The following is an 18447-nucleotide window of genomic DNA, read 5'->3' on the forward strand; positions in this document are numbered from 1 at the left end:
TGAAAAAGAAAGTGCTAGAAGTTCAATGGCTTTAAATGTCAAATTTTCGAAATGTGCTTCCATATCCCTCATCACATTTTTCTTTTTAAACTGAATTTTTATCAAAACAACCTTCTGTTCTTATTTCATTTTACACAAATGATGTTGCTCCATCAATTTTCAATAAAAAAATATCTATACATATATATATATTTTTTTTTTCCTTGAAAAATCTACATTTCCTTAAGGGGTCCCTTTAGCCCTGTTGTACTCTATGTACCAATGGACAAGGTTAAATTGTAATAGGTGTACAGACAAGAGGCACACACACACACCAGCACATGAAAGCATTCTGACCAAATCTTCTTCTACAGATTACTGAGGTGGTGCTCAAGTCCAGGTGTGGCCAACCGCAGCTTTTGTCACATGATTCTCTCTTTTATCAAAGTAAAACTAAACAAGCTCGAACGCTTCCGGTTTCTCTCCTTCCGTGATTTCAGACATAATGCGCCACAGGAGAAACTCTGAGTAAAGGAAAGCTGAATATTACAGAAACATGGCATCAACACTTACAGGTGAGTATAAAGTCGTGTTTATTCTGGAGTATTGATAAAGAAATCTGTAACTTGACAGAAATGTGTCTGTAATGGCTGAAAGTGCCGACAGAAGTCTGAACTCCAGTGATCGTGTTACAACATGTTGATGCAGTTTAAACCTGTTCCTCCAGATTTAGTGTTTGCTACACTGTACACAAGATATCTTTGGCTCAGTAATAATGACAGTCGATCTTAGGCATGTTACAGTATGATAGCAAGGCTAACTGAATTATATTATTTAATTATGGAATACAATATAACTAGTTATTAGTAATTATATGATGAACCAATGAATTAATCCAATTATTTGCTATTAATCCCACACATCAATATTTGCCATAATAGGCACCAAATAAAGACAATTCAACGTATTAAAATCAAACTAATAATAATTATAATATATTTATAATAACTATAATTTTTCAGACACATTACATTGTTGTGGCAGACGAGTAAATCATGAATTAACACTGTTCCTTTTTAAGGAAAGAATATATTTGTAAGAGTTTATGTTGTGATAATGACCAGCTGTCTGTACATTACCCATAAACCTGTGCAGCTTTTATGATAAAACACACTGTAAGCTGTTATATCTGTGACAGATCAAGAAACTGTAAATAGCAAAAGGGGAAAATATCCTACTCAAACAAAATACTGACATGAAGTAACAACAATAAAACCGATATACTCACACTAGATCCATTCACAGGGAAAATGCGGAGGAGCAGCAGAGAGATTATACCTCCACAAAGTGAGTATTGAATAATTATTATATCTATCCATTCATTCTGTCTGTTTGTTTGTCCATCTGTATTTACTGTCTCTTTTACTTCACAGTGTCAGATGTATTGCATATTGTGCTGTTGGGCAAAACTGGAGCAGGAAAGAGTGCTTCAGGAAACACCATCCTGGGTGGAGATAGAAAAACATTTGAAGAAGGTTTTTCCCCTGAATCTGTGACCAGAATCTGTCAGAAAGCACATACAGAAATAGATGGTCAAAATATCAATGTGATCGACACCATTGGACTCTCTGATAATTCAGAGAATATTACAGATTTCAGATCCAAAATAGAGCAGATATTTGATTGTACACGTGATGGTCTTGATGTGATTTTGCTTGTTATCAAATTGGGCGAGAGATACATAGAGGAGGACAGAAACATTGTGAAATGGATCAAAGAGAACTTTGGAGAAAAGGCCTCAAAACACACAATAGTGCTCTTTACTCATGGAGATCAATTACAGGTGCCAGTGGAAGAATATTTGAGTAAATATGAACCTCTGAGGTCAGTAGTTGATCAGTGTTCAGGAGGATATCATGTTTTTAATAACAAAGATAAAGATCGAGTTCAAGTCACTGAACTTCTGAAAAAGATTGATTCACTGAAGATGATGAATGGAAGCAGGAGATACACTGAACAGGACTATAAGGAGAATAAATATAAAATCCTACATGAAGAGTATCATATAGGAGCAGCTGGAGGAGGAGCTGGAGGAGGTGTGGGAGCAGGAGGAGGAGGGGGTGTGGGAGCAGGAGGAGCAGCAGCAGGAGGAGGAGCTGGAGGAGGTGTGGGAGCAGGAGGAGGAGGGGGTGTGGGAGCAGGAGGAGGGGGAGCAGGAGGAGGAGGAGGGGGGGTGTGGGAGCAGGAGGAGCAGCAGCAGGAGGAGGAGCTGGAGGAGGTGTGGGAGCAGGAGGAGGAGGGGGTGTGGGAGCAGGAGGAGGGGGGGGGAGCAGGAGGAGGAGGAGGGGGTGTGGGAGCAGGAAGAGCGGCAGCATTAGGAGGTGCAGTTGTGGCAGTAGCAGCATTTTGTGTAGCAATGATTATTTTAATGAAAAAGTAAAAATTCTAAAAATATATTAAAATGACTGAACTACCCAAAGTAATACATCATATTACATCAGGGAAACTGGGGCTAGTTGTCACAAGTTGTCACTGGAGTAATAACTAGATTTTGAGTCAAAAACTCTTGCAGCAGTTTTGTATGTTGATTTCAAACACTTAGTTCTCAATATATTATTTCAAATATTAGTATGTATCATTCACAGTCAAATTTCAATATGATCATATTTTGAACTGTTGAACAAGTGAACACAATAAAATCACTGGTTTAAATACAGACAAGGTAGAAAAATGAAGGTATGATTTTAACCAAACATTTACTGATCTTTTGTCAGGATGAGGGTATTTTCATGTATACTAGTTTGGGGCATGTTGTCACATGATGTTTTTAATTTAATACTTTTAATTTACCAATTTCAATATTTGATACTTGATTAAAGTTTATGTATGTAATTTCACAGACTCAAGCGCCACTGAACAGAATTGCAACAATAAACAATGTTTCAAAACAGATGTCTGAATTTGCCCCTCTTCTGCCATTGATCAGTCAAAGAGATAGTCCCGCCCCCAACTAATCCCATTGGCTGAGTCATTGTTATTGTGTCTGTAAAAAAAACAGAAGAATCTTTACAGGACTCAGTGTTTACAGTTTTCAATATCATTTACATACAAATGGAAATTAAAGTTGTCTCTGCATTTAGGACGGGATGTAGTTCAATATTTAAACACTGAAAATGTTCTTCAGCTTTAAGCTGTTTGTTACTATTTAAGGATCATTTTGTGCCTCATAATTGTTTTAGTCTATTTATGTGATGTACTCTTCATAAATATTCTACTATCAGGCATATATTTATTTGTGAAGTTGTGTAATGACCATTATTTTACTTTCTGGCTGATCACATTATAATTTACACAATTCTTTCACCTGCTCTTGTTGTCAGATTGCTCTAAGAGACTTTATTTATCATCAATATTATATATATTGTATTATTTAGTGTCATTTGTGATTGACAAAAGATTTCCATTTTGCTACAAAAGTGCTCAATTTTCGTGCCAACCCCAAAACACAAAGCATTAACACAAGATATACTGTAGATGAAGCATGTGTAACGGTGGTCAGCTGATAGATAGCTGTGTAATGTGTATAAACATCACTGTCCTGGAGACAATGGGGTGTGGGTAGCTCAGGAGCATTTTCCTTTTAAATTGTGCTGTATTACCTCTGCTGAGTTTAGTTTGGTCATTACAATAGAGAAACACATCAGAAATTAATTTGTTTTATTTTTATTTGAATGTACTTCATGTCTCTTAGTTTATAGTTTGTAAATTCTGCTTTACTCTGTAGATTTTCTTCAAATAAAAGTTTCACATGGGTCAGAAATGTCCAGTTGTTAGTAACTGTATTTTATCCTACATAGTGTCAAATCAAGTGGTTTTTATTGTCATTCAACCATATACACAGTGAAACGAGACAACGTTCCTTTAGGACCATGGTGCCAGGGGTGTAGCAAGCTTTTCAAAAGTGTGGGGGATGGATGTGGTTTGTTTATTAACAATAAAAACGATGAACGCTAAATAGGCTATGTGCACTATATTACATATTTATTATATTTTTACTTGTGTCATTACATAATTGTTATTATAATGAAAACCACATTATATTTAATTTGTTATTTTCAACCTTTAATAATACCAGCTGATAGGGCTCTCTGTATGATTACAGCATTATGTGAGATATATTTTTCTTGAGAAAAATGAACATGTAGGCTATCTACTGTAGCCTACCTAATATTTATCCAAATAAATCAATATTCAATCAAGATTGAAATCAAATCAAGAATTGAACTGAAATCATGAAAATTGTGCTAAGCAATAATACAAACAGTATACCAGTCATTGTACCATGTAAACATTGTAACATGTTGTCACTAAACTTAATAAAATTCTGTTTAGTTACCAAATGTTTTGACAATCACAATTACACCTATTGTGATGCAAGTTGTTGTTTTTTACATCCCCCCAATCCATCCGTTTCTCTTGTGGAATTAAAATATTGTGATAATACCGTATACTGTGATAAAAGCTCAATCAATTTACCGAAAAGACAAGCAAAATCAGTGCTGAAGGAAAAAAAGATCAGATTCCAAACTCCATATCCAGCGAAACTCCGGGTGTTCTACGAAGGCGAGACAGTGCTCTATAATTCTGCGGAAGAGGCGACAAAGGACATGAAGGACAGAGGCCTTCAGGTGGATATCATCCGACCGCAACAGACGCCACTGGAACGCCTTCAGCGCCGAGCTTGGTCGACGAAAAGGGGGCGAGGAGGGAGTCAATTGGAAACCGATACAACACCGGACTATGTGGAGCGACTGAAAACTTTCAGACGAAAATAATTAGAAAGTGAGCTCGCACACTGACCGGTTCAACGGATGTAACTTTAATGCCAGGAAAATGACGGGACGGCATATGCAGGTCAGGGGATGTGTTTATTTGGAACTTTTTTTGAATAAACCTTGGCAGAATAAGTTAACTATACTGAGAAGAACGGTAGCCCTTTCCAAGTGCTAGTTACTCATAGTTTAATGTTGGGAGACCTTAAAATTGTATCACAAGGTGCCATTATATGACAACGTGCCATCGAGGGCCCTCACTTCAGCTTGCAGGTGTGAGGCTTTTCCCTCAGAGCCAAATTTTCATTCAGGCTCGAATAAGATCCAAAGATTGGGGATCTCTTCTATGGGAGTCACTTTATATGATACATGTTCTTGTTCATGTTTTTGTTTTTTGTTTTACATTGTTCAAAGCCCTGTGGTTCTATTACTGGGTAAATGGAAGTACAGTTGCGTTTATGTGTACGAAGGTGTTAATAATAATTATACATAATACATGGTTGGCATAGAGCAAGTGTTTAAATTAGTAACATATAATATAAATGGAGTCCATAATCCTATTAAGAGAACTAGAATTTTATCAAAATTAAAAAAAGAAAAGGTTCAGGTAGCGTTTTTGCAAGAGACCCATTTAGATCAGGCAGAACACTCTAAATTGGCCCGAAATGGATTTAAATATGTATTTTCATCATCCCATCCTTCTGGTAGAAGGAGGGGAGTGGCTATTTTAATATCAAACAAGCTTAGGTATGACCATCAGACTGAAGTTAAGGATAAAGAAGGACGCTATATTTTAATCAAAGGACAAATTGAAGGGGCTCCAGTTACATTTCTTAATGTTTATGTCCCCCCAGGTAGCAAATTTAAGTTTTATCAAAAAATCTTTGATATGATCTCAATTGAGTCACAAGGAACCTTAATTTGCGGTGGAGATTTTAATATAATTTTCAACTCAAAAATGGATACCTCTACAAAAGAGAAACCGATAACTTCTACAGCAAGGAAATGTAAAGCTCTATTAAGAGATGTATTATTGATAGACCTTTGGAGGGATTTTTTTCCTAAAGGACGAGATTATACTCACTACTCGTATGCACACTCCAAATACTCGAGAATAGACTATCTATTTCTGTTCAGAAAAGATAGACATAAGATAAACAAATGTAGCATAGGAACAATGGACCTGTCCGATCATGCACCAGTATATGCCTCAGTGAGTCTAAATAAAATTCATAGAAATACATTATGGAGACTAAACTCTAGTATTCTAAATAATGAGCAGTTCATAGAACGGATGAAAACTGAAATTAAATACTATCTAGAGGAGAATGACAATGGAGAAGTTTCCCCAGCCGTTCTGTGGGATGCCTGCAAAGCAGTCTTGAGAGGAAAAATAATTGTAGAAACAGCATTAGGTAAGAAATTAAGACAGGAGAAGCTCATTAAACTACAAGTACAACTAAAAGAGCTGGAAAGGGAACATAAAAGTACACAAGCGCATAGACCAGGCTTAATGCAAGAGATTGGAAAAGTAAAAGAAGAAATCACAGAGGTACATAATGCAGAAATAGAAAAGAATCTCACATTTCTGAAACAACGCTATTACGAGGCTGGAAGTAAATCATTAAAACGTCTAGCGTGTAAACTCCGTAAACAACAAGCTGACAACACAATTTATAAAATTAGAGATCCTAAAATGAAAAAGACTAAATTTAGATTAACAGAAATTCATGAACAATTTGAAACATTTTATAAAAAATTATATACAGAAAATATATCTTGTCAAGAATCGGGTATTAATGCATTTCTGAGTTCATTAAAATTACCCAAATTAACAGAAGAACAAAATGAAAGTTTAATAAAGGACATAACTTCTCAAGAACTGTCAACAGAGATCACTAAATTAAAACTAAATAAATCACCAGGCACAGATGGGTTTACAGCTGAATGGTACAAGAAATTCAGGGAACAACTTGTCACTATTCTCCTTCCAGCCTGTAATGCTACATTTCATGGAAGCGAGATTCCCATTTCATGGAATGAAGCGATTATCTCTCCAATTCCTAAGGAAGGAAAAGATAAATTAGAATGCGCTCAGTATAGGCCCATCTCAGTTTTGAATGTCGATTATAAGTTATACACAGCAATATTGACTAGGAGGATAGAAAAATTACTTCCAGAACTCATCCACAACGATCAGACAGGATTCATTCAACAAAGACAAACACAGGACAACGTTAGACGCACCCTACACATAATGAAACACATTCAAGAGAGTAACATGCCAGCAATGATAGTGAGTCTAGATGCCGAAAAAGCCTTTGATTCGGTCAGATGGGCATACCTATATAGAACACTAGAAATATTTGGTTTTCATTAAAACATTAATAAAGCCATACAATTAATATATTCGAGACCACGAGCCAGAATTAAAGTAAACAGGAGTCTATCTAATTTTTTTAATCTGGAGAGAGGCACAAGACAGGGGTGCCCTCTCTCCCCCCTCCTTTTTGCCCTCTACATTGAACCCCTTAGTCAATGGATACGGCAAAATCATTATATTAGCGGGATAAAGATGGGAGAAGATGAACATAAAATATCGCTATTTGCAGACGATGTTATGATATGCCGAGACCCGGCAATATAATTTACAACCCTTATGTCAACACTAGATAAATTTAGCACTCTATCAGGATACAGACTAAATGTTAAAAAAACACAAGTCATTTGCTGTAATTTTATTCCATCTGAAGAAATAAGGACCAAATATAGGATAAATTATAATGTAGATGTAATTAAATATCTGGGAATCAACCTGCCAAAAGATACTAACACCCTGCTAGATGTAAATTATAGACATTTAAATAGTAAGCTTCACGCAGATATCCAGAGGTGGAGTGTTATCCCTTTTTTGAATTTGGGGGAGAGAGTGGATATTATTAAAATGAATATGCTCCCGAGGCTTCTATATCTTTTTCAGACACTTCCAGTAAAGGTCTCAGAAGAACAATTTAAATATTGGGATAAATGGATTATGAGGTTTATTTGGGAAGGTAAAAAAATCAAGAATTCGATATAAAACACTCCAGATACCTAAAGAAAGAGGTGGCTTAGCCCTCCCCTCCCTAAAAGACTATTACATAGCAGCCCAGTTAAGAGCCATAGTTTGCTGGTGCAATCCAAGCTATAAAGCTAGATGGAAACAAATTGAACTTTTCTTTTTCTCTGAAGTACCAATCCAAGCAGTAATTGCAGATGATAAACTACTAAGAGCCCATATAAGTAAAGAATATCCATGGATTACTACCACACTAGAAATATGGGCCACAATAATTAAAAAATGTGAATTGAAAGACACTTTGAAAATAATTAGATGGTGTGCATATGATACAGAATTTACCCCCAATACTTTAGACGAAGTTTTTAAGAAATGGATTAAGAAAGGAGTTACGTCGTACTATTCTATCACAAACAACAATATTTTCTTAACCTTTCAAGAATTTAAGAATCGGTTTGAAGTGAGTAATCAAGATTTGTACAGATATTTTCAAATAAGACACCACTTCAACACAACAGTAAATAAAACCGAGAATTGGGAACAAAATGATTTTGTGAAAATACTCTTGTCTACATTTAAGGCTACTACAATTAGTAAGGTTATTTCTAAACTTTATCATTGTCTTCAAAACCATAGACCAGAATCTACCTCCTATATCAGAATTAAATGGGAGAAAGAAGTAAACATCACTATATCAGAAGAGGCTTGGTTAGAAACATGTAAATACCAATGGAAAACTACGGGCTCCCATCAATGGAGGAAAAATATAAGTAGATTTTTTATTTCACCTGCTCAAAAGAGCCATAGTGAAGTAGGATCAGGATGTTGGAGACACTGTAATTCAGAAGTAGCAAATCACCACCACATATTCTGGGCGTGTCCAGTCATTCACTTATTTTGGAAGGATGTTCACAGGACTGTAGAGGCTATATTAAGGATAAAAATTCCATTCCAATGGTATACCTTATTTCTGGGAAATCTGGATTTACAAGAAACCGATTATATATACCTATGGAGAATATTCCTGGTGGCAGCTAAAAAGGCTCTTACCCGTAAATGGCTTCAACCTATCTCACCCACTATAGAAGACTGGAAAGCAATTGTTAGTGAAATATATAGGATGGAAATCCTTACCTTTTCTTTGAAATTAAAAAAACAAAAAGGGGCTCTGTTATGGAAGAGATGGAAGGAATTTGTAGGAAATTGAGTAATTATATAACAGATGAAAACATAGACTATTATTGGAAATAAAACACTAATGATGCAAAGGTGCCACTAGACTGCACTGTACCCCATTTTTGTTTTGTTTTTTCTGTTTGTTATTGTTTGTTTTTGGGTTAATTTTTGTTCTGTTTTTATATTATACAGGAATGGACATTTATGTATGTGTTTATATATGTATTCTTTTGTTTGTAATTAAAAAAATACAATAAAAAAAAAAAAAGAGAGGCGGGACTTAAGGTAGAACAGCCAATCATCAGCCGGTCACACTCAAATTCGGTGTCATGTTTGAGAGGGAGGGGGAGAGGAGGCAGCCGCAGCGAGCGCAGACACAGAGCAGCCAGAGACACGGAGGAGCGGCTGTAGTAAGGCGTTTGTGCAAAACTGCGGCAAAACTGCAGAAAAAGTGTGGGGGTTGAACCCTCTCATTGGGAAAAGTGTGGGTGTTAAAACACCCACATCCCCCACGGGTGCGACGCGCCTGCATGGTGCTAAATAAAACAACATAGGACAATCACAGAACCACATGAGACTACACAGGTTTTGTGCATCTGACGAGCGGTCTGTATGCTGGAATTAGCATAACAGAGATGTGGTTTGAGTAGCCGAGTTGGGGGCGGGGATCCACAAAACACACACATGCACAACACAACACACGCACAACACACATGCACACACAGACAAAACACACACACACAACACACATGCACAACACACGGAGTACGAGGTACGAGAACCAGGCCCAGGTGGGAGCCACTAGGGTGACTTGTTCCTCGTCCTCCCTGACCTTGCACAGCATCTGTGCAAGAAGGCTCACTGGGGGAAATGCGTACTTGCGCAGCCCCGAGGGCCAGCTGTGTGCCAGTGCGTCTGCTCTGAGGGGAGCCTCTGTTCGGGCATACCAGAGTGGGCAGTGGGAGGCCTCTCGGGAGGCAAACCTGTCTACCTGGGCCTTGCCGAATCGTTCCAAAATCAGCTGGACCGACTGGGGGTGAAGCCTCCACTCCCCACCGGGCCAGCATTGTCGTGATAGCGCATCCGCTACCACATTGAGGTCGCCGAGGATGTGAGTGGCGCCAAAGAAGGAGACGATGGGCGAGGTGCGACATGTGGTGGGAGCGTATGCCGCCATGGCGATTTATGTACGCTACCGCGGTGGTGCTGTCTGAACTGACTAGGACATGTTTGTCTGGAACTAATGGGAGAAACTTCCGCAGGGCAAAGAAAACAGTCAGCAACTCTAGGCAATTGATGTGCCAGCGCAGCGGGCCCCTTTCCAACGGCCCGCGGCTGCGTGCCCATTGTACACGGCACCCCAACTCGATCTGGAGGCATCGGTCATGACCAGGACGCGGCGAGACACCTGCTGCAAGGGCACTCTTGCCCGCAGAAAGCAGAGGTCTTTCCAGGGTTTGAATGTTTGGCGGCAGGCGGGGTTGACCATTACACAGTGCGTGCCGTGGCGCGATGCTCGTCTCAGGACTCTGAAGCCAGTGCTGAAGCGGTCACATATGCATTAACCCCAGCGGCGCGACCACCGCGGAGGACGCCATATGCCCCAGAAGCCTCTGGAAAAGTTTTAAAGGGACCGTTGTGCCTGGCTTGAAGGAAGCGAGGCATTCCAGCACTGACTGCGCATGCTCGTTGGTGAGACGTGCTAACATTGAGACTGAGTCTAACTCCATGCCGAGAAAAGAGATGCTCTGAACCGGGGCGAGCTTGCTCTTTTCCCAGTTTACCTGAAACCCCAAACGGCTGAGTTGCCTGAGCACCTGGTCTCTGTGAGTGCATAGTAACTCTCGGAAGTGGGCCAGAATGAGCCAGTCATCGAGGTAATTGAGTATGCGGATGCCGGCTTCTCAGAGCGGGGCAAGGGCTGCCTCTGCGACTTTGTGAAGACGCGAGGGGCCAGAGACATGCCGAAGGGGAGGATTTTGTACTGATATGCCTGGCCGTCGAACGCGAACCGTAGGAATGGTCAGTGTCGAGGCAGAATTGAGACATGAAAGTACCAATCTAGATGCCAGACGCAAGTTAAGATGTGTTTTTGCATGAGCTTTTTGAACGGGAGTTTGTGCAAAGCCTCGAAAACTCGCAAGTCCAAGATCGGTCGCAAGCCAACACCTTTCTTGGTTACAATGAAGTAAGGGCTGTAGAAACCCTTCATCATCTTGGTTGGAGGGACAGGCTCTATCGCGTCTTTGAGTAAGAGAGTAGCAATTTCCGCGCACAGGGATTTGGCATGTTCGGCGTGTACTGCTGAAAAGCGGATGCCCACGAAGGGGGGCTGAGGCCTGGCAAACTGAATTGCGTAACCGAGTCGAATGGTCCAGGCCAGCCAGCGTGACGGGTTGGGAAGTGAAAGCCACGCATCCAAGCTCCGTGCTAGGGGCACCAAAGGGACGATCATTTTTTACATAACCGGCAGGGCGGAGCAGCGGGGCGGAGCAGGTAGTACGGCATTGGGAAGCGCGGACACGTCCCGAGGCTCTGGTGCTGAGAAGAGACTCAAAGCACTTACCTTGCTCCACACACCCGGCAGGGGGCGGGTTAGTGACTGAGGAGGAGGTCCTGTTGAGGTGTCCTCTGGACACCTCAGAACCGGCCGGCCGAGGAACAGTCATGGGGCTGAGGGCGGGGGGTCCGCGTCCAGCATGCCGGGACTGTTGAGATCTGGCGGCAGAGTGCCGTGAGAATGGGGGCCATGTGACCCAGAGACAAAGGAATAGCTCTTTTACTTAGAATGTGGGTACCGCAACCCCATCTAGAACTGCTGGGTAAAGTCTTCGACGCTGTCGCCGAAGAGGCCAAACTGGGAGACAGGGGCATTAAGGAAGCACACTTTTATGGTCTCACGCATCTCGACCACATTCAGCCACAGATGACGTTCCTGGACCACGAGTGTGGCCATCGCCTGCCCAAGTGACAGTGCTGTGACCTTCGTGGCTCTGAGGGCGATGTCTGAGCGCAGTTCCTGCAGCACGTCAGGATCAGGGCTACCCCCGGGCAGATCTTTCAGTGCCTTGGCCTAGTGGACTTGCAGGAGGTGCTGTAGGATTTGGCAGTCAATGAAGACGTTGTCCATATTCGGCGCTCAAGAGAGACCCCTAGTGTCGCTTCTTCGACACAACATCGAAGTAAGCGACAGACGGGGAACCAGGGACTTTTTATCCTAAATATTATCCTTTCACATACTGGAGAGTTATTTAAAAAAATTTTATAAATCTGTTGATTTAATCAGTTTGTCTCTAAATAAATGTGATAATTTCAGGGATATTCATTAACTACATACATTTACATTTTAAATATTAATACAAATCAAATTGCCTCAAAATCAACCTTTAGACATTAAACACAATGATCTCATTGATCATGATTATTTTTCAGTACATAGTGACAAACAGCTGTCCAGGAAAGTCCTGTGATGGATTTTTTGCTATCTAGTGTTTTGGGAGAAAATAAAATCAAATGTGCATTTTAGCCCGGGGGGGCTTTAGCCCTGTTGTATCATTATAAACAGTCTTCCTGCTCTCTTCGTTCAACAGGTTCAGCATGTGGTGAAGGGAGGATCACAGACGAATACCAGACATGAATTCAGTGACGTCTTATTCAGCAGTTTTGAGCTTTATTTAACTGTGTAATAGCTCAAATCTAATTATAAAAGACTGAAATTAGCCCAGGAAACAAGTTTTGTTACGAAAGAGTTATATGATGACAATGGTTTTCATAGCCATTGTAATCTTGTGCTTGTTTGTGTCAATTGCTAGTGTTGAAAGGTGTCTATAATTAAACTACACTTAAACTGACCTGCATCATGCATTTGCGTGTGTCCAAGGATCAAATCAAAGAGTAATTCGTCACAGAACGCATTCCAAACACCTAGCATGACATTGGTCGTATAATTGTAATTTCTTCATCACAATAGAGGGAGTTTCACTGTCATGACAGGTTTTGCTCAAATACTTTTGGAGTCTGTCAGTTCATTCAGACTGAGTGAGTTCTGCTGGAAACTTAAAGATCACACAACAACAAACCAGCAAAGACAGGATTCATAGAGAAATGAATTCAACACATACAGGTGAGTTTGAACTGCTGTGGTATAAGTTAACAAACTGAAATAATAGTTATTTTAGACTTTGATCATGTAAAGTGAACAAAACTTGTGTAACTAGATTGTACAATGTAAGAGAAAAAGCTTGACGAGGCTTGTGTGCTGCAACATTGTTAAGATGGGTGTTGGTCACGGAACAGTGAGCTATTTTGGGAGATATAATCAAACATAGTTCCACACGTAAATAGAACATACAGAAAATAATGTGATGAAAAACGATATTTATCAAACCTTCATGGAAGTGTATGTATGTATCAAAGATGTGTCTAAATGTCCACTAACTGTCACAACAAAAGCAACATGACCAACTGCGTGTTGATAGATATCAAAAATGTGATCTGTGATTGTAGCCTTTATTGGAATAGATATTATCAACATATTGTACTTAGAATTGTCACATTAGGCCACGTTTTAGAGTTTGAAGATTAATATTCATGAGCGTTTTGAATAAGTATTTCCTTAGACTTAAAGACACAACATTATTCATGATGAAAACTTTAAGAGCTTAATCTTTGTCAAGATTACATGTTATAATCTGGCAGTATTACATTTACATTTATGCATTTGGCAGACACTTTTATCCAAAGCGACTTACCTTTTAGAAATAGAGTTAAGGATTGGAGTTAAGTGTCTTGCTCAAGGACAAATGGTGGTGGCTTGGGGATCGAACCAGCAACCTTCTGATTACCAGTTATGTGCTTTATCCCACTACGCCACCACCACTCCTATATTATGCTGCAGTAATGGTATCAGATAATATTACCATGGTTCAGTACTTTAATGTAAACCCGTGGTTATGTTTGTTTTACAGAGTCTGATGAAGCACCTGATTTACAGGATTTGAGGATGGTGTTACTGGGAAACACTGGAGCTGGAAAAAGTTCTGTAAGCAACATCATACTGGGCAGAGAGGCGTTTAAAGAGAGCAGCACACTAGTGAGTGAACTACAGAGAGGAACAGTAGAAGACAGAAACATCTCAGTGATCGACACTCCAGGATTCAACAACACTAAACTGACTGATGAAGAGCTGCAGAATGAAATGATGAAGAGTCTTTCTCTCTCTTATCCCGGTCCTCATGTCTTCCTGCTCATCGTCAGACTGGACAGATTTGCTGAGGATGTCAGGAAGATTGGACGAAACATTCAGGAGAACTTTGGAGAAAAAGCTTTCAAATACACTCTGGTGCTGTTTACTGGGAAACAGGAGATGTCTAAGAACGAATGGATCAAGTTTAGGCTGAATAGAAGAACTATAGATCTTCTAAGCTACTTTGAAGAAAAATGCCATGTGTTCATTCATAAAAGTAAGCGAGATAGGAAACCGATCCTGAGCTTGTTGGAGGAGATTGATGAAGTAGTGAGGAAGAACGGGCAAGACCATTACACTAAAGAGATGATCGTGAAGATTAATGGACAAGAGAAAGAGAGGATGATACGACAAGAGGAGACAGACAGAAGACAGCAAGAGAGTGGATTACATCTAAATGAAGATTTAATACTCCATGAGAAAGAAAGGTTGGACATATCAGAGGACAGCAGTCAAGAGCTTGTTACCGGAGAAGAACAAATAGAAAAGAGAGTTCAGAAAGACCAAAGTGACACACATGAGAGTGAAGAAGGATGCGGCCCAGAAAGAAGATCTCCACAAACAGAAGGATATCAAAGTGAGAGAGAACATGAAATAAGTTTGATCGACGAGGAAACGAGTGTGACACCAGAAAATCACTCACTAATAGGTAAATGGGTCAATTCTACATAGCATATCACGAACATGCCCAGTTCATATTTTGACTCCCTCAGTTATATATATATATATATATATGAAAAAAATAAAAAGTGTGGTTACAGTGAGGCACTTACAATGTTTCAAAAGTATAGCCAGAAGACACAAACAATATGTGCATTCACATGACATAATTGGAGTGGTGGTGGCGTAGTGGACTAAAGCACATAACTCGTAATCAGAAGGTTGCTGGTTTGGTTGCTCCGGGGGTATTGTCCCTGTAATAAGTGCACTGTAAGTCGCTTTGGATAATAGCGTCTGCCAAATGCATAAATGAAAATGTAAATAACAAAATTGTTGCCATGACGATGCAATACTGATTGACCCTGAAAGCGATTTTTATTTTCAAAAGTGCTTTCTGTACTAAATTACTAAAAATGGATACATTTGGCAGCCTGGTTAGCTCAGTGGTAAAGACGCTGGCTACCACCCCTGGAGTTCGCTAGTTTGAATTCCAGGACATGCTGAGTGACTCCAGCCAGATCTCCTAAGCAACCAAATGGGCCCGGTTGCTAGGGAGTGTAGAGTCACATTTACATTTACATTTATGCATTTGGCAGATACTTTTAACCAAAGCGACTTAAAGTGCACTTATTACAGGGACAATCCCCCCGGAGCAACCTGGAGTTAAGTGCCTTGCTCAAGGACACAATGGTGGTGGCTGTGGGGATCGAACCACCAACCTTTTGCTTTACAGTTATGTGCTTTAGCCCACTACACCAACACCACTCACATGGGGTAACCTCCTCGGAGTTGCTATAATGTGGTTCGTTCTCAGTGAGGCATATGGTGAGTTGAGCATGGATTCTGCGGTGGATGGCGTGAAGCCTCCACATGCACTATGTTGCCGTGGCAACACGCTCAACAAGCCACGTGATAAGATGCATGGGTTAACGTCTCAGACGCGGAGGCAGCTGGGATTCGTCCTCTGCCACCCGGATTGAGGCAAGCCACTACGCCACTACGCCACCACGAGGATTGGGAATTGGACATTCCAAATTGGAATGTCCAATTCTTATTTGGAACATACATTCTTATTTCTAAAAGTGGGAAAGAACTTTTTAAATGTGTCGCTTCTCTATTGATAATAAAACAAAGATTATTGGGGCCCACCCAAAAGTAATTTTCTGGCTACTCCCTTGGACATCAATGCACTCATCTACTCTGCACTCCAAGTAACCAAAGCCTAATAGACCACGTCTCTGAAATTGGCCTGATCACTCAATGTTTCAACGATCCTATATATAGTTTATGTAGTATTAATAATATATCCATATAGGACGTGATAAATGATGAATGTGGACATTTCAAATTAATATGCATATACATTCTCTTTTATTTACAGTATCAGATCTGAGGATTGTTCTGCTGGGTAAAAGTGGATCCGGGAAGAGTGCAACAGGAAACACCATCCTGGGAAGAAATACATTCAGAGTGAATACGGGTTTACGATCAGTCTGTCACACTTCTGAGAAACATGAAGCAGAAGCTGGTGGAAGAATCATCACAGTGATCGAAACTCCAGAACTGTTTGATTCATCTCTCAGTAATGAAGAACTGCAGACAGAATTAGAGAAGTGTGCGTACATGTCTGCTCCTGGTCCTCATGTGTTCCTGCTGGTGATCAGACTGGATGAGAGATTCACAGATGAAGAGAAGAACACAGTGAAATGGATCCAGAAGAACTTCGGGGAAGATGCTCTAAACTTCACCATCATTCTGTTCACTCATTCTGATGCACTGAATGGGAAATTACTACATGAACACATCAAAGACAATCCAGATCTTCAGGCATTCACTGAGAGTTTTGGTCACAGATATCACTCATTCAACAATCAGGACATGTGGAAACGCTTTCAGGTCAGACAACTGCTAGAGAAGATCGAAGGAATGGTGGAGAGAAATGGAGGAAAGCACTTCACTAATGAGATGTATGCCAAAGTTCAGGACAAGATCGAAAAGGAGGAGAAAGAACAGAACGCAACATGGTTTAAAGGAGTTTTGGTTTTCTTAATAGGAGCTCTAGCAGCTGCAGCAGTCGCAAAAACTGGACTTGAAGGATGAGGAGTGACTACAGCAGCAGATACAAGCATCTTTATTAAGAGAAGCTAAAAGACAGAGTTTATTGTTTCTAATTGTCTGATTATATCTGTTGGTGATTACTTGTTAGGCTGGACCTCATGCTTGTATTGCTTGTTCAGCTGTAACAGAAATAGGAATGTAAAGTTAATGGTAAAGCTACAGTATATAAGATTATAAAGTAGCAGAAGATCAACTCTATTATCAAAAGATCTGGGGAACTTCATTAGAGATTGCTATTGTTTATTGTAATTTTGGAGTCAGATTGTCTGTAATTAGTGCAGATTACAGATTCTAACTATAACAGATGAACAGGAACCAGCTGTGGCATCTGTATGGGCAGGTGGAGCCGTGCCAGTGCCACTTGAACACACAGATCCATACTATAAACTGACAATAATATAATTTGTGGTCAAATATGAAAATGGAGGTATCGCGTTTATGTGTTCAACGAGTTGAATATTGTAAAATTTCCTTTCAGTTATGCATAACCTACAGTTTAGCGCTCGGGAGAAGAATCTGCCCCACCTTTCTCTGTGGTCATGAACCACTACATTTAGAGACGGATTTACTCATGTGCTGTCCTTATTATTTATTAGGCTGGACCTAATGACTGTATTACTCATTAAACATGTTGTTGCATGTTAATATAAGCATTTTCAAGTATGTATATTTTCCCAACACTGTTTCTAAATGTACATAATAATTTGTATGCTTATGCATTACCTCGTTTAGAGGGGGAAAAAAGTTTTAAAGTAGCTTTTAACAGTATTCTAATTAAACTGCACTAATTAAACTCCTGGTGGTCATTGTCAATATAGCAGGTAGTTGAATGTATTGGCTTGAAACTTGGTTACATGCCATTTAACAGGATCTTATGTGCAATGTGATCCACAGTACACTAATTGCAAAGACAAATTCATTTAATCTATGTTAGAGGCGCCCAATCCTTTTCCTTCATAGGGCAAGAAATGTAACTTGATCGAGGCCATGGGTCGAAAGTAAAAGTTGCTTTACATCAAACTGTATTATATGAAATTTGCCCTGATTTCCTTCCTTTGTGCACCTCAATGCACACACAGCCAGAGCTAGGGGGTGGCCAGGGATGGTCGTGGCCAGCATGGACCGAAGCCTGGCCACCCCAGTCGCAATTGCCATTTTGGTAATTTTTTGTCTTGGGCAACTGTGTACCACCTTGCATATATATCTGAAATCATCACAGTCACCCCACTGAAATAATTCTGAGGCCACCACTCTTAATAAAGCATTCAGAGGTTGACCTTATGAAGAGTGTACTTTGCTCTGTTTGTTTGAGGGTCCGACATGTCAACTTCAGTCTCGACCAAAGCCGTGAGTTTGGGATGAGAATAGAGTGCAATTGT

The 18447-nt window shown here is 40.0% G+C and overlaps 2 protein-coding genes across 2 annotated transcripts; both read left to right on the forward strand.

Annotated features, from left to right (window-relative positions):
- The first annotated feature begins 435 nt into the window (after window positions 1–435).
- LOC127652029 (GTPase IMAP family member 8-like) lies at window positions 436–3369 on the forward strand. Its single transcript, XM_052138090.1, has 5 exons — window positions 436–554; window positions 1285–1326; window positions 1413–2168; window positions 2237–2360; window positions 3360–3369. Exons 1-5 carry the CDS (start codon window positions 536–538, stop codon window positions 3367–3369), a joined length of 951 nt encoding a protein of 316 aa, XP_051994050.1. The 5' UTR covers window positions 436–535.
- Window positions 3370–12981: 9612 nt separating this feature from the next.
- On the forward strand, window positions 12982–17934 carry LOC127651153 (GTPase IMAP family member 8-like). The gene is made up of 3 exons (XM_052136858.1): window positions 12982–13168; window positions 14013–14939; window positions 16332–17934. Exons 1-3 carry the CDS (start codon window positions 13150–13152, stop codon window positions 17048–17050), a joined length of 1665 nt encoding a protein of 554 aa, XP_051992818.1. The 5' UTR covers window positions 12982–13149; the 3' UTR covers window positions 17051–17934.
- The last annotated feature ends 513 nt before the right edge of the window (window positions 17935–18447 follow it).

This window comes from Xyrauchen texanus, chromosome 11, assembly GCF_025860055.1.
Source record: "Xyrauchen texanus isolate HMW12.3.18 chromosome 11, RBS_HiC_50CHRs, whole genome shotgun sequence".
NCBI lineage: Eukaryota > Metazoa > Chordata > Actinopteri > Cypriniformes > Catostomidae > Xyrauchen > Xyrauchen texanus.